This window comes from Barbus barbus, assembly GCF_936440315.1.
Source record: "Barbus barbus genome assembly, chromosome: 15".
Classification (NCBI taxonomy): domain Eukaryota; kingdom Metazoa; phylum Chordata; class Actinopteri; order Cypriniformes; family Cyprinidae; genus Barbus; species Barbus barbus.
In genome coordinates this window covers 24,758,060-24,770,012 of record NC_136743.1, presented here as the reverse complement: position 1 = coordinate 24,770,012, position 11,953 = coordinate 24,758,060, and the positions used below count along the sequence as shown (strand labels likewise).

The 11,953-nt window shown below is 38.4% G+C and overlaps 1 protein-coding gene across 1 annotated transcript in view; it reads left to right on the top strand.

Moving 5' to 3' along the window:
* LOC306881661 (guanine nucleotide-binding protein subunit beta-4) overlaps positions 1–11,953 on the top strand; it is a 16,607-nt gene continuing 4,654 nt past the window's right edge. The window contains exons 1-9 of the mRNA XM_079435848.1: positions 1–183; positions 1,759–1,867; positions 3,202–3,240; positions 3,740–3,846; positions 4,285–4,348; positions 4,832–4,994; positions 5,768–5,834; positions 8,064–8,265; positions 8,428–8,644. Coding sequence (XP_079291974.1) covers positions 1,811–1,867; positions 3,202–3,240; positions 3,740–3,846; positions 4,285–4,348; positions 4,832–4,994; positions 5,768–5,834; positions 8,064–8,265; positions 8,428–8,644 — 916 coding nt within the window. The 5' untranslated portion in view covers positions 1–183; positions 1,759–1,810. The remainder of the gene's footprint in view (positions 184–1,758; positions 1,868–3,201; positions 3,241–3,739; positions 3,847–4,284; positions 4,349–4,831; positions 4,995–5,767; positions 5,835–8,063; positions 8,266–8,427; positions 8,645–11,953) is intronic.

Genomic DNA, 11,953 nt, shown 5'->3' with positions numbered 1-11,953 from the left:
GTTGCCATGCTCTCTATATCAGCTGGGTGTGGTAATCTCTGTGAATCGTCTTGAAACTAGTCAATTTGGCGCCCGGTTTCTTGTTTTTGGATATAAATAATACGAAATGAGTGCGTTAACATTTTGAAATAATCTTCTCACCCTTACAGGCGGTAGGAGGATTTTGTAGTGTTGTTACATCAGGTAATGTGTCTGTTTGTGTGGTGGTCTGAAGTAACTGACATGATACAGTCACCGTTTGCTAGCCACTTTGCTAACCAAAACTAGCAGATCATAATATAACTCGGTGATTAACTTGACAGATGACAAATCTGCTGGGAAAGGTTCTTTTATACATCTGTTTCGCGTAAATAGTGTCTTATATGGAGGTTTCTGTTTGGTGCAACATGTGGTATTGAATCTGTTGTCAAAACAGTTCGCTAAATTACCTTGAAATAATGTGAAATGTAACGCAATGCTGATGTTAACATTACATGTAATCGTATTAAACTCAATGAACAGCACGAAAGTAACAAATAACGGGCAAAATTGTCGTTTCTGTGTCACTTAGATATTTGATTTACAACGTATTTTTTTCGCGACCGGTTTAACAGGCTGTAAATGTCACAGGTTAAATGAGGGATTAGCACATCTGGATTAAAGAGGATTTATCAGAATATCCGATGCACATATTCAATTTTGAATTAAAATGTCAATCCAGCTAGTTCGAGCATGAGAAATATTTTTCCCCACTCCATTATTATAATAAACCTGAGCTTTTTGTGTATGCTATTCCTAATATTATGTATCAGTTCACGTGTACAGAGTGTAATTTTGGAAATTTCTTTGCTTAAAATGCACTCTGATCATTGCTTACTTCTTCTGTATAGGGTTGGGACCAGCAGTCTTCCTGTTTTAGCATTGCTACTGTGCTTCCCTAAAAGAGCTTGTGCTGAAATGTAGATTTCACAGAGGTCAGGGTTAACCTCAATGATCTCAAGGGCTATTCCCATATTATGTCAAACCACCAATGTGGCAAGTCACTGTTCATTTTTTTCCCCCTAGTTACTCTGTATCTGCTTTTAGGCTGAAATAAGACTGAAATCTATGGGGTAAGATTAATTGAGTCATGGAGAGCATAGAAATATTAAAACGCAAAATCTGAAAAGGCTTTGATTTCTTTTTTGTTTAAAGCTATGCTCAGTTCTAAAATTTGCTTGTGTGTGTGAAATCCTAATTAAAATATTTCTAAAAGTTATAATGAAAAGATGTGAGGTCCCCTTATTTGCCATTTGTATTGATATTACAGTTGCACTAACTGATAAATTTGCAGCCTTTGAGTATCATACTGCATATAACCTCCTTACTGGGGTGGTGTTAACTAAATTTTAGGGAAATCAACTAGTAGGCAGTGCCACTGCCAAGTGCCAAGCAGTGCTACCTGTCATTAAACAAAGGAGCACAGCGTGCCCAGCTCTCAGTTGGCAGTGCAGTAGCTGGAGTGTTTGGTTATTCTACTGAATTATATGATACAGCTACTAGTTCTATTCAGTCTAGTAAAAACATTGATGCTACTGGAGCACTTTGTGTTATTCACAAACTGTATCCAGTGGGACTGTCTTACTAGGTCTGTGGGACCTCTGACATGACAGTCAAAATTAATATATGGAAATAGTTTGCGTGAGTGGCTTGAATTATTAATCCAGCCTGAGTGCTCTGTTATTTAGCAGTCCTTTATTGACTCCTTAATGTGACTTGGTGCTTGTGTGTGCATTGCAGGTCTTTGTCAGTATTATCAAAGTTGGGAAAGGAGTGAAACGCTTGCAGGACCATGAGTGAGCTGGAGCAGTTGCGGCAGGAGGCAGAGCAGCTGCGCAATCAGATCAGAGTAAGAACTCATCCCCTTTCTGGTCAGCTCAAAGGATTTTGCCGCTCATTCAGTTAACTCTTTTGGCTCGTTTTGCACATGATCACCACCACAAATTCATGATTAATAGAGGGAAATTCAAAATTTTCTTGAAGTCCTCAGTTTGAGGCGGGGGCTTGTCAAGTGAGAAAACGTTGGATGCAATGCATGCAGCCAAAAACTATAGATATGCAGCGCCTGTATTGACTGCAAATTTGTTGACTTTTTTTTGTCTTTAAAACTATATATGTTACATCTTTAAAATACGATAGTATTGTACAATTACATTTAAAATATATAAAGTTTTATGGCACCTTCATAACTTGGATAAAAACTGAAAAAATGTAGACACACCGGTACACATTCTTTACCAAAGTGACTTTAACGTGCCTTACATTGTAATTACGACTTGCCAGGGTGTGAAAATAAGGGATGTCTCCCTTATTTAAAAATCTGATTCAGATCCTCGGCTCGTTAGGAGAGAGATCCATGAATTGAACTGAGTGTGTCAGAAAAGAGAGACAAAATGAGCAGTGGTGGGTCCCCTGGACCGGAGTTGAGAACCAGAGCTGAATTAGTAAAAGCAGCTGTGTGAATTGCCAAAATGACCCAGGAGCCATCAGATTTGATTAAAGGAGCTTCAAAATCCTGAGCTGTGATAATTCACACAACATACTTATTGATACATACATTTAGTTTTCCTTTATTTAGCAAGGATGCAATAAATCATCAGTAAAGACTTTTACTAAGACAAATGTTATTCTTTTGAAATTTCTATTCATCAAAGCATCCTGAACAAGAATGTATCAGTTTCTACAAAACAATATTCAGCAGCACAACTTTTTTCTACATTGATAAGAATAAGAAATGTTTTTGAGCATTGAATCAGCATATTGGAATAATTTCTGAAGGATCGTGTGACACTGAAGACTGGAGTAATGGCTACTGAAAATACAGCTTTGTATTGCTTGTATTGCTTGTGATTAGTTTCTTTGTTCTTATTTTAAGACCATAAAATCCTTACTTAGGAAAAAATAACTATATTGTGATCTATACCGTTATCGTGAAATAAAGGACTCGTATCATTATATAATATTTTGATCGTATTGCCCACCCCTAGCGGCTGGTAATCGGCATTTACCTACTATATATCAACTTTGTTAATTGGAATAGTTTTCAACTTTTTTTTTTTTTTTCTTTTCATTTTTATTTGATATAAGTTTCATGTAGTAGAGTGCCAGGAAATAGAATAGATGTTTTCCTCCGCCTGTTCAGTAGAATGACTGCACTCTGACATGCTGCTGTTCCCATTGCAGGATGCCAGGAAAGCATGCAGCGACTCCAGCCTGTCCCAGGTAAGCAGCTCTTGACACCATCCCTGCTGGGTCCCCCTCCTAATAAGAGCAGCACTGGTCTAACCCATGTCTATGGGGCATGTCTATGCTCACCTGTTCTCTGAGCTCAGCACAGACATGCAAATTGGCTGCTGACGTACATGCTGAACATGCTCTTAAGTGTGCTGAAATATTAAACAACCTCTTACATGCCAAGTCCTCCATCAAAATTTAAACGTTCAGCCCTCGCCCTGGTGGTTTTGGTGATATAAAATTTCATAATTTCTATTTGGATTATTTATTTTTATGTTGGAAGAGACGGCTCTTGTACATTTTAAAGCTGTTTAATTCTGCACTTCAGTCAGTGCTATGTTCATTTTAGATAATCACCATAAGTCAAATCAACAAATACAGCTCTTTTTCCCACATTTGAGTGATCAGTAGCACACCTTGGATTGATTAAATGTCCCCTGCTTGCTTTATAATGTCACTGTAAATTAAGAGTTCTGTGTGTGTTTAGATTACAGCTGGTCTGGATTCAGTTGGAAGGATCCAGATGAGAACGAGGCGGACACTCCGAGGCCATTTAGCCAAAATCTACGCCATGCAGTGGGCTACTGATTCTAGGTCAGTTGACAGAAAGAGATTGAGTGGGCTGGAGGATGGGCACTCTCAGTGGAACCCTGCACCTCTGTCAGTGTACACTCAATGAATAATACAGCAGGCCTCTCACAACTCAGGGGTGTTCTAGGATTATGTAGGCTGCCTCCTGCTCCAGTCTTTCTTTTCCTCCCTTCTCTTCTCCCTCTATCATTCACCCCTTCACCACCTTTGCATCTATTCTAGTGCTTTAGGCAGGAGACACAATTGTTAGATGGGTGGAGTTTGTGTCCATATTTGCTTGCAGTGTTTGTCATTATCATAAGCATTTGCCATGTTTGTTCATTTTATAAAAAATAATTTTCTGCATGTTCACCTTGTAGTATTTTTAATCAGTGATGTGTATTATGAACAGTGGTTTACTCTTTAACCCCTCCCCCACTTTTTTTTTTTTTAAACATTAAGGTCACTAGTTAGTGCCTCACAAGATGGCAAACTCATCATTTGGGACAGCTACACCACAAACAAGGTTAGTCCAGCCCAACAGGTGAATATACATCTAAAATGCACAGCTATTACCCAAGAATATATATATGTATATATATGTATATGTGTGTGTGTGTCACACAAATAACTGTCACAAATTTAATGACTGATATTTTTTAAAGAATAAAAGTATTACAGTGAATTAAAATTTAAATCAGTCAACCTTAAATTTAAATGTAAATCATAAAATTCAAAGGTCATCAAAATGAAAGTGGGAGGTTGCATAAAAGTTCTGTCATATGCTTAGCCTCTTGGTGCTCCAAACCCATGGGAGGATGTGCAGTACATCCTGGCTCTTGTACTGAATTTGGAACCATATACTAGCATACTACTCTTACTATTTTTAACATTTTGATATAAGGCAGAAATAAAAGGAGTAGTATGCGGTTTCTGAATTCAGCATTGGTCTCATTCTTTATAACAAATGGGAATAGCAAGTACAACAATTTATTTTTATTTTTTCCAGATTCATGCCATTCCATTAAGGTCATCATGGGTGATGACTTGTGCCTACGCTCCCTCAGGGAATTATGTAGCCTGCGGAGGCCTGGACAACATCTGCTCAATCTATAGCCTTAAAACCCGTGAGGGCAACGTCAGAGTCACTAGAGAACTTCCTGGACACACAGGTAAACTGTCAGCAGCAGGATTAGCATCATTTAAGGCCGGGACACACCAAGCCGACAGTCAGTCAACGGCGGGCCGTCGGTGAGCATCTGTTGGGCTAGTTTGTTTGGCGTCTTCCAAACGTCGGCTCTCGTCAGACTCACATTGGAGCACATTGGGCGAATCGGCGTCGGGGTCATCATGAGAACTCTGATTGGATGTTCAGTTTAGTGAACGATTCAGTGCTCGAGAATTAAAATGAAAGCGATGAAAACAGGCAAGTAAATGAAGGCGGCACAGACAGAAGACTCTTCTAATGTTATGTGATCTTACCCAAGCATTCCAATATGTGAATGTTTTCATAACATGAGCTGGTTAAAATGAAGAAAGTTATTAACATAACTGATATTCAAAATGGTAAGCAAGCACTGCTTTGTTTACGTTTTGTATATCTGCGTATATCTCGTATATCCTTGTTTCGGTTTCTCCTTTAAACGACGAATATATACTATTGATAGCTGCTGATGTGGATGGTTAAAATTCCTCTCAAGCAGGCGCAGATCGCTGATGTTTACTTTGCAGTCGGTTGTAGTCTAAGTGTTGTGTTCAACTGCAGCTTTTTATCCGGAGGCTGCCGATGCAAGAAGACAACACCGTCGGCTTTTGTCACCGCCCGCTAGTTCTTTGAAATCTGCTTTGTGTGACCCGGCCTTTGGTCTGCTTATTTAATCATGCAGTGGGTTGAAGCTCATGTTCTGATATATACTTTTTTTTTTTTTTTTTTCTTCCTCACCAGGTTATTTGTCGTGTTGTCGCTTTCTGGATGATAGTCAGATAGTCACCAGCTCTGGAGATACTACATGGTGAGTGCATCACAGCTTTGAATGACTAGATTATTTACCTTTAACCACATTGTAACCGTCTTACGTTTTAATTTTTTTTCAATGTTCTGGGACTGTTAAAGGAGACCTATTATGCAAAAATCACTTTTGTAAACTGTTTGAACACAGTTGTGTGGCTGCAGTGTATGAAAACAACCAGCCTATAATGTTAAAAATCCACCAACTCGCAAAGTATCACGTGTTTGTTTTCCAAATTGCCTTTCTGAAAGAGCTTGGCACTCTGTAAGGCTAATTGCTAAAGCTTTCATTGTCTCTGTGTGTTTTCACTGATGCTGCCTTGAAGTGCTAACAGAATGATTGTGAATGTGGTAGTTAGAAGTTGTGTATGAAAGCAATGTGAGTTGATCGCTTGAAGTTGTCAAGCTCATAATTAGAAGTAAAACTTTTAAAGTTTGTGACCAGCTATGTTGTTATTTTTATCCCGCCGTGCTCCCTGTCTGTGTGATTTTTATAAACGTGAATTTATTATGCACAGTATAATCCGATGACTGACTTTGAAACAGAGTATGTTTTCTGTAAAGATAACAGGCTTGTATAATAGTGGAATGTTTATTTGCAAAGGCTAGCACTGTCTGCTAATGCAGAGCTGGAGCTCTTGAAGCTCCGCCCTCTTCTCCGGGAGCAACAGCTCACTCGCATTTAAAGCAGCATACTCAAATTCAGCGCATTTTGGCTCAAACCCTAAAAGTGGCATTTTTACAAGGTATAAAAATTTATCTGTGGGGTATATTATGCTAAAACTTCACATATATGCTCTGGGGACATTAGAGACTTATTTTACATCTTGTAAAAAGGGGCATAATAGGTCCCCTTTAAAAATGCTGTCTGTGTTTGCTTGAACTGATTTGCTGAAATCAAACTTCGGATGGTAATAGATGACCGCCAACCAATGTTCCCTCTCATGTGTTTTTTCTTGCTGAGCAGATAGATTATATATATATATCTATCTATCAGACCAGTACACACACACAAAGTGTGTAACTTTTAATTTTAATGTGTTATTTATATCTAATGCAACTAAAGTATGCACATTTCAGTTTACCTGAGAAAACTTTTTTTTTTTAATTACAGTGCTCTGTTACTTAAGAAATGCTATAAAAACATTTAAAATCTCACAAGAACAGTTCAATTCTTTATAATAATGATATAATATATAGCTAATATGAAACAAATAAAGCAGTTATTGCTCATGAATTCCCTTTTTGAGGTAATTATTTATTAAGCTTAAAATTAAGCTAAAACATTTTCAATAAATATTTTCAAAAACGTAAACGTGAATTCTTTTACAGTTATCTAAATCATACCTAAGTAGTAACGTTAGAGTTTGCACACTACTACACCTGTGTGTGACTGTATATGGCGCTGAGTTTTGTTACTGTTCTGTGCCCATCCTCTGTTATTTCCACCACTTAATCAAGCCACTCTTCTTTAAAATATGATGACCTTTTATTTCATATGTCATTGCGTTTGCGTTGGCTCTCGTTGCGCTATTTTGGCCGCAACCATTAAAGTATTAGATTTCTACAGCAACTGATTTGGCGCACATCATTCTCTTTCTATGAAACCTGTAAACCGTATTGCCTGGTTCTATAGCGGTTTGCCCGAGCATTGTGATTATTACTGCAATTCAATCAAATGCCTTTCCCAACTCATTTTTGCGTCCGTCTGTCCTGTGCACAGCATATTCATTTTTTCTGCATGGCCGCGAAGTGCCTATCAAGGATGCAATAAAGGCCATTTGAAATTGTTGCTTAGTTGTGAAAAAGCATTGTTGAAGTAGCGAGAAAGCACCACCCAATGCACAATAAATAAAACTTAGCATCACAAACAGATGTCATAACCTATTAAAACATTTACCTATATTGTAGTTAATATTTTTGTCATTTTATTTTACAAGTATTTGTGTATTTGATTTTACTTATGCTTTGATACTGTTAAGATATGGCAATAGAAGGGACTGCAAGTTATCTCAATGCTTTATCACTTTGTGAAAAATGTCAACAAAATGACATTTTTATTTTCACGAACTGTCACCATTTTTGAATCTCTTGTAGTTTAAAGCGCACAGGCCATCCGCATACAGAAGCCTGTAGATTTATAATGGTTAATTTTTTTTCAAGTCTGCATTCGAGTTTCAGTTGTCAGTTTGGTGATCTTATACTGAATGTGAGCTTTCTTTCTCCTTTGCAGTGCTCTGTGGGACATTGAGACTGGTCAGCAGACCACCACATTCACAGGGCACAGTGGAGATGTGATGAGCCTGTCTCTCAGCCCAGACTCTAGGACCTTTGTGTCAGGTGCCTGCGACGCGTCCTCGAAATTGTGGGACATCCGAGACGGAATGTGCAGACAGTCTTTCACTGGACATGTTTCTGATATAAATGCTGTCAGTGTGAGTGTCAAAGAGAAAAGTCTTCAGCAGTGTCTGATACGGGTTTATTGCCTGTAGTATAACTTAAGTATTATGAAAGCCTGTGCAATGCTTTCACAATACTTACTGTTAACTTTTAGTTTGAAAATACTCATGCATTTTCAATTGTGCTCATTTCTTTAGTTCTTCCCAAATGGTAATGCGTTCACCACAGGCTCGGACGATGCCACTTGTCGTTTGTTTGACCTTCGCGCAGACCAGGAACTGATGATGTATGCGCATGACAACATTATCTGCGGCATCACTTCTGTGGCCTTCTCTAAGAGTGGCCGCCTGCTGCTCGCTGGCTACGATGACTTTAACTGCAATGTATGGGATACTCTAAAGGGAGAGCGTGCAGGTCAGTACTTTACACAACCTATTTGACCACACTGAAAAAAACTCAAGCAAGCACCTATAACTGCCCTAATCAAGCAACAAGACAACACGGCGCAGACCACAAACCCTCTGTGCAACCCATCTGAATTACATTAGCCACGTTTACACAGAGACCTTTTGTTTAAAACAGAATGAAATCATTCTGATTGATGAAGTTGAGTATTAGCATTACATAATTGTTTTGTAGAACTTTCCTAGTTTAATTTGTGTATCAGTAGACTTAAAAGGTTATGAGCATGTTCAGCAGCGTATTAGACAAAATAGGGCTAACTGAAAATCACAATAAATCTCACTACTTTAGTCTTTATATAGTGGAATGACCGCAGTGCAAATCTTAACTTGTGTAAATACAGAAGACCAGTTTTTTTTTTTTTTTTTTCTGGACAAACCCTGAACATAGTGATTCACATAGACAGTAAGGGTGGGACAAAATATTGATATGACAATCTATCGTTGTCCTCCTCCATGCGATGGATACAATGGCCCAAATAATTAATACAAAAAGGCGTTTTTAAATAGTTTTCCCTGCTCCCAGCGTCTATAAATGCATGGAAATTGCAGCTGCGCCATATTCCCCTTCTTTCCAAGGCGCTCTGAACAACCATGAACTGCGTTCTCTATGAAGATGGGGATGCATGAGGAACCGAAGGATTAGAGCCCTAGCCCGGCCCTGGCCCGAGACGCTCAGGCCCTAGCCCGGCCCATGTCCGACAGCTTATCACAATTACCAGCCCGAGTCCCCCCCCCTTCTCCTAAAACAGTTTATACTACTGTTTCGGCTATTTAAAATAGTTTTGTGTGTAATGGCAAAATTATTATATTTCATTTCGTTTTTTTATTAAGTTAATTTAGAAAAACGTTTGGAGCATTTTTGTTCGTTAAATAGTAATAAGTCCTAAGTTTTTTTTTTTTTTTTTTTTTTAAAGTAATGACCAAGCGGCCAGCGGCATGAGCTGATCATAGCCTATGTTTGAATTTAGCCTTCTCATATCATCACAACTTGCCTAAAATAAAATCTATAGATATACTAAAACAGTTCAAGCATATAACAATGTTTAAACGTTAAACCTGCGCTATAATAATAATGTGCGCTAGCCTAGATCTAAGTTTGTGCGAAGAGTGGAAGCTAAAGCGCTGCAGGACATGGAGGCACCAGCGCAAACACTTGGATTTATTTCAGTGGAAACAAATTAAAATAGCCCACGCCCTCTTTTTTTTTTTTTTCTTGATAAAGGTAAGAGTAATACATCATTTGGACCTGTAAAGCGTCTATTTGTATTTGTGTGCACTCACAATACCAATAAAAGGTAGTTCTTTTATAAAACAAAGAAAACAAACATGATGCGCTTTCTGCCGTCTTGAACAGGAGCGCTTCACAAAAATGAGCCGAACCTGAGCAAATACATGCCTCACAGACATGATAAATATATCTATAGAAAGCTTTAAATTATCACTTAATGAAAAAAAAATTGAAAACAAAAACTCTTATTATAATCTTAATGATAATCAATATAGATGCATTTCTCTCTAAAGGCGCGTCTAATGAGGAGACGGTGAGTCAGGATCAGCAACTTCATCCTTGCGACACAGATTCAGAAAACATTTAGTTTATTAGTAAATAATTCAAATATCTCCTTACTATTTCCTGCAGACACATTCATGGTTATGTTTGCTGGGGTTTTGCAGCAAGCTTTAGCCTATTGTGTGCATTTGAACGCAGAACTCTTCATCTGCGCTGAAGTCACTTGCGCACGCTGCTGCTGCGGGACACTAAACTCCATCGAGCTGCTCTCAGTCGCAGTGTGGTCTCGTGTTGTTTCCACCAGCGCGGCAATTTTTTTCATCACTAATCGATGGATGTCTACAATATAAAAATGAGAAACCCAAAACAGGCCTGAGGCCCGGCCCGCATCTGAACTATGACGTGAAAATTGGCCCAAAGCCCAGCCCTAGATGCGTTGTTAACTCGGGGCCCGTCAGACCCGGGCCGAAATGCAGGGCCCTACGAAGGATAAATAGATTTCCAGCCACTGTTATAGCTCTACAGCAAAATATGTTTACAGGGTTCTCAAGTTTTAGCAAAAGTTTGGAGTGAAATTACTGTTAGGGGAGGAGCCATTCAAATATTTGCAGCAGCGGCCCTTCGGCTCCATGTAATTCTCTCAAGTTTTTGCTAGAAGTTTGAATTGAACTATTGTTCATAATTGAACAGCACAAAATAGAAATTATAACAACTGGTAAATCTCATAAGTCAAATTAATACAAATAAAATTAAATGTTTTATATATTTAAAAACTACAAATGTATCAAAAATAATGTAACCACCTTGCATTAAAAAAATGATTAACAGTTGAAAACATTCGTTAGAAATTCAGAAAAGTAATCAAATGTAATGTTACATTACTTTTAAAGCAATTGCAAAATTACATTTTAAATAGAGTAACTTGTAATCTGTAACCTATTATATTTCCGAAGTAACCTTCTGAACAATGTCGATACATTTATATTTTTTAAATGGATAAAACTATTTATTTTATTTGTATGCGTTTGTCTGTTATCAGATTTACTATCTTTGATCGCAAGCAAGTGATTTTGTCCAGGAATCATAAAATGAAAATGCTTTATAAAAAAAAAAAAAAAAAATGAAGGGGTTTAGTAAATACAAATGGCAACGTCCACTCTGAGACCGCAACGCGACCACCGCCTCGACTGCACAAAACACTTCTACTACGAGAGATTCCACCGCTTCCCTTGTCCCGTGTTTGCACATCCATGTTGCTTCTACAAATGTGATTGTAGCAGGGATCATGTAATTTACTCAAACAAATGATAATTTCTGATATTGGCTGGTAGATGGCATTAACTCTCAAGACAGCTATGAACCTTGACAGAGAACTTCCCTCTGGCAAGCCTGCGCCTCGTCTATCCTATAAAGCGGGACTTCTCAGTGTGAGAAATACAAGATGTGGCGTGAGAGCGTGTGAACTGGTTGAAATGCATGTGTCTCATGTCATGGTGAATGCGCGAGACTTGAGAGCCCTCTGTTTATGGAGATGAGAACTAAAAAACTGCCCCAGAACAGCTCTCAGCGTGGACCATAGGCACCAATCATGTTGTTATTATTACAGATTCAGTCTGTGAGGATCGCAGCAGGTGCATTTCCCTCACTATATGAGTAAGAGGGAGAGAGCGGCGCTGGCGCGTCCAGTTTTGTCAAAGTGTGCTTGCCACGTGTCTACATTTGAAACAACGAACTTGAGCGTGCAAAAGA